The following is a 5,000-nucleotide window of genomic DNA, read 5'->3' on the forward strand; positions in this document are numbered from 1 at the left end:
ATGAATATTTGAATAAGTTTCTCTCTCTCTCTCTCTCTCTCTCTCTCTCTCTCTCTCTCTCTCTCTCTCTCTCTCTCTCTCTGATCATATGCTCCTTGTTGTCTCTCTTCATTCTCTCTCTCTGTCTCTCTCTCTCTCTCTCTCTCTCTCTCTCTCTCTCTCTCTCTCTCTCTCTCTCTCTCTCTCTCTCTCTCTCTGGGCGTCTCTCTCTCTCTCTGTGTGTGTGTGTGTGTAGGTAGTGTGTGTGTGTGTGTGTGTGTGTGTGTGTGTGTGTGTGTGTGTGTGTGTGTGTGTGTGTGTGTGTGTGTGTGTGTGTGTGTGTCCATCATAAGATTAGGCAAGAGGTAGGTAGCGTGTGTGTGTGTGTGTGTGTGTGTGTGTGTGTGTGTGTGTGTGTGTGTGTGTGTGTGTGTGTGTGTGTGTGTGTAACTTATCCTAACTTATTTAAATACCAAAGTCTTGTATTTTTATTTATTTTTTTTATTTATTTATTGTTCCACCTTCCTAACTGATTCATTTCAATTCCTAACTCTTCGTAACTTGGATTACTAACTCAACACTAATTTAAAGCCAATTTCTTTCTCTAATCTCTAACTTAAGCTAATCTATGTGAACGTAAATTATCTTCCGTTCCTAACTGGTCTTCCCTTCCTAACTGTTCGTCCCTTCCTAACTGCTTTTCTTCTAATTAGTCTTTTTTTTCTTAATTTGTCCCTTCCTAACCTGTCTTCCCTTCCTAACTTGTCTTCCCTTCCTAACTCGTCTTCCCTTCCTAACTCGTCTTCTCTTCCTAACCTGTCTTCCCTTCCTAACTCATCTTCTAACTGGTGTCCCCTTCCCAACTGGTATTATCTTCCTAACTTGTCTCCTCTTCCTAATTTGTCTTCCCTTCCTAACTCGTCTTCCCTTCCTAACTTCTTTATCCTTCTCCTAACTTAACACACAAACTTCACATATAAATCAATTTCTTGCTTTATTTTCTAACCTAACCTAACGTAACTTATATCATCTTCCCTTCCTAACTTTCAGTAACACTCCTTCAACCGAACACAAACATCAAACAAAAAAAAAAAACAATTTCTTTAATATTTCCTAACTTAACCTAAATGGTCTTCCCTTCCTAACTGGTCTTCCCTTCCTAACTTTGCAGAATTTGTGAGGACGAGCAGATCCAGGCTGATGTTAACCACTTCACTACCACCAAACCACAAGAGAAGTGTGTGCTCATGTAAAGGTAAGTAGTAGTAGTAGTAGTAGTAGTAGTAGTAGTAGTAGTAGATGTTGAAAAATAGTATTAATAGTGGTGGTGGTAGTAGTAGTAGTAGTAGTAGTAGTAGTAGTAGATGTTGAAAAATAGTAGTAATAGTGGTTGGTGGTGGAGATAGTAGTAGCAGTAGTAGTAATAGTAGTAGTAGTAGTAGTAGTAGTAGTGGTAGTAGTGGTGGTGGTGGTGGTGGTATAGATTTTAATATTTTTTCTTTTTCTCTCCTCCTCCTCCTCCTCCTCCTCCTCCTCCTCCTCCTCCTCCTCCTCCTCTACACAGCCGTCCTATTCTTCCTCCTCCTTTCCTCCTCCTCCACTTACAGGAAGAAGAACGAGAGAGAGAGAGAGAGAGAGGATGATAAACAAGAAGAAGAAGAAGAAGAAGAAGAAGAAGAAGAAGAAAAATATATACTTACAAATTTAAAATCCTCCTCTTCCTCCTCCTCCTCCTCCTCCTCCTCCTCCTCCTCCTCCTCCTCCTCCTCCTTTTAGTGCCATGACAAAATGTATAGCCATATTATTATTATTATTATTATTATTATTATTATTATTATTATTATTATTATTATTTCTCTAAGTCATATATTAATGTAGTTTTAATTTGCATTTACTATTATTACTATTATTATTACTATTATTATTACTATTATTTTTACCGTTCCTAATTCTCGTTTTCTACGGCAACCTTGTCCCGTTTTCTGTTGCTTCCGTTTTCTTCGTAAGTTTTGTAAGGTGTTCTAAGTCATTTTGTTTGTTCGTTTGTTTGTTTGAAGGGTGATACTTACATACATACTGACTGACACTACTACTACTACTACTACTACTACTACTACTACTACTACTACAAATAAACAAACACTTTTTTCAATATTAAGTTAATAATAATTTTGTCTATTTTCTTTATTTATTTGTTTTGTGTCAGAGAAAGTAATGATTCTCTCTCTCTCTCTCTCTCTCTCTCTCTCTCTCTCTCTCTCTCTCTCTCTCTCTCTCTCTCTCTCTCTCTGTTTTATTTTGTCATTTTCTCCATTTTTTCTCCTCTTCCTCTTCCTCCTCCTTTCTTCCTCCTCTTCCTCCTCTTCCTCTTCCTCCTCCTTTCTTCTTCCTCTTCCTCCTCCTCCTCTTCCTCCTCTTCCTCCTTACCTGGTCTTCTTCTTCCTTTTCTCTTCTTCCATCCTTCCTTTTTCCTCCTCCTCCTCCTCCTCCTCCTCCTCCTCCTCCTCCTCCTCCTCCTCCTCCTCCTCCTCCTCCTCCCACCGCAATATAAAGATTCGCCAAAGATAAAGATGGCAACACTGCACTTTCACGCAAGCTGGCAACACTGTAAGCCGTTCCCCCGACACTTGGCAACACTGCACTCCCGCCTCGCAATGTTGGCAACACTGTGTTCATTTTTGCATCGGAGACTTGGCAACGCTGTGTACTCATTGTATCCAAACTTGGCAACACTGTAGTGGCGTTTTCTATGCAGTGATGTGGCAACACTGTGAAATTTGAGGGGTTTTTTTAACTTGGCAATGCTGTAATAAAGAGTGTTTTAGTTGGCAACACTGCAAAAGTTGGTGTTTTTTTTACTTGCAACACTGAAATTGTCTTGTTTTTTAGTTGGCAACACTGTATTGTCATTTTTTTTTTTTACTTGGCAACACTAAAATTTTCATGTTTTTAATTGGCAACACTGAAATTTTCTTGGTTTTTAATTGGCAACACTGTATTGTCATTTTTTTCAGACTTGGCAACACTGTAAAATTGTCTTGTTTTTTTAATTGGCAACACTGAAATTTTCTTGTTTTTTAATTGGCAACACTGAAATTTTCTTGGTTTTTAATTGGCAACACTGTAAAATTATCTTGTATTAATTGGCAACACTGTAAAATTGTCTGACTTAATTGGCAACACTGAACTTGTCTTGTTTTTACTTGGCAACACTGTATTGTTATTTTTTTTAGATTTGGCAACATTGTACAGGCAATAAACTCCAGCATTATGGCAACACTGCTTTTAAGGTCACAATTACCTATATGGCAACACTGTAATGTCAGGCTAGATATGGCAACACTGTACAAGGAAGCATCACTACAATTGGCAACGCTGTATTATATGACAATAAAGATATGGCAACACTGCTACTCTACCTTCCATTCAACTTGGCAACACTGTCACTATAATCGCTAAGAAATATGGCAACACTGTCACTACAATCGCTAAGAAATATGGCGACACTCGCTATAATCGCTAAGAAATATGGCAACACTCGCTATAATCGCTAAGAAATATGGCAACACACTATAATCGCTAAAAAAATATGGCAACACTCTATAATCGCTAAGAAATATGGCAACACTGGCTATAATCGCTAAGAAATATGGCAACACTATAATCGCTAAGAAATATGGCAACACTCGCTATAATCGCTAAGAAATATGGCAACACTCGCTATAATCGCTAAGAAATATGGCAACACTCGCTATAATCGCTAAGAAATATGGCAACACTCGCTACAATCGCTAAGAAATATGGCAACACTCGCTATAATCGCTAAAAATATGGCAACACTCGCTATAATCGCTAAATATGGCAACACTCGCTACAATCGCTAAGAAATATGGCAACACTCGCTATAATCGCTAAGAAATATGGCAACACTATAATCGCCAAGAAATATGGCAACACTAGCTATAATCGCTAAGAAATATGGCAACACTCGCTATAATCGCTAAGAAATATGGCAACACTCGCTATAATCGCTAAGAAATATGGCAACACTATCACTATAATCGCTAAGAAATATGGCAACACTCGCTATAATCGCTAAGAAATATGGCACGCTATAATCGCTAAGAAATATGGCAACACTCGCTCTAATCGCTAAAAAATATGGCAACACTCGCTATAATCGCTAAGAAATATGGCAACACTGTCTATAATCGCTAAGAAATATGGCAACACTCGCTATAATCGCTAAGAAATATGGCAACACGCTATAATCGCTAAGAAATATGGCAACACTCGCTATAATCGCTAAGAAATATGGCAACACTCGCTATAATCGCTAAGAAATATGGCAACACTCGCTATAATCGCTAAGAAATATGGCAACACTCGCTATAATCGCTAAGAAATATGGCAACACTCGCTATAATCGCTAAGAAATATTGAAGTTTTTTTATTTTCTCATTTATAGAAAAAAAAAAATTCTCTCTCTCTCTCTCTCTCTCTCTCTCTCTCTCTCTCTCTCTCTCTCTCTCTCTCTCTCTCTCTCTCTCGTATATCAATCAATAAAAAAACAAAAAAATTCAGCTTAAGTATTTGTGCAAGTATTTTAAGTATTTGTTAAGTAATGGCTGAACATCAGATCATATTAGCGCGCTGGTGTGAGAGGAGGAGGAGGAGGAGGAGGAGGAGGAGGAGGTGGAGGAGGAGGAGGAGGAGGAGGAAGAACAGGTGTAAGAAGAAGGAGGAGGAGGAGAACAAGAAGTGATATTAATGGTAGTAGTAGTAATGTTTATATCTCTCTCTCTCTCTCTCTCTCTCTCTCTCTCTCTCTCTCTCTCTCCCCATTCCTTTACCGTGCCACATAGGCCTAAGCCAAAATGTACGATATTCTCATCAATAGGCCTCTGAGCTTAATCCCCACAGCCCAAATAGACCTATACAATTTTTTTTGCCATATTTTTCTCCTTTTTAAAATCCTGAGGACAAGTTTAGGCTAGATGAAATTGAAGAGATATAAATTT

At 38.4% G+C, this 5,000-nt stretch overlaps 1 protein-coding gene across 1 annotated transcript in view; it reads left to right on the plus strand.

The window, feature by feature from the left end:
• LOC123505057 (EH domain-binding protein 1-like) overlaps positions 1–3,386 on the plus strand; it is a 59,794-nt gene extending 56,408 nt beyond the window's left edge. The window contains 2 exon segments of the mRNA XM_045256086.1: positions 1,151–1,234; positions 2,533–3,386. Of these exon segments, the coding sequence (XP_045112021.1) occupies positions 1,151–1,232 (82 nt within the window). The 3' untranslated portion in view covers positions 1,233–1,234; positions 2,533–3,386.
• The last annotated feature ends 1,614 nt before the right edge of the window (positions 3,387–5,000 follow it).

This window comes from Portunus trituberculatus, chromosome 2 (assembly GCF_017591435.1).
Source record: "Portunus trituberculatus isolate SZX2019 chromosome 2, ASM1759143v1, whole genome shotgun sequence".
Taxonomy (NCBI): Eukaryota; Metazoa; Arthropoda; class Malacostraca; order Decapoda; family Portunidae; genus Portunus; species Portunus trituberculatus.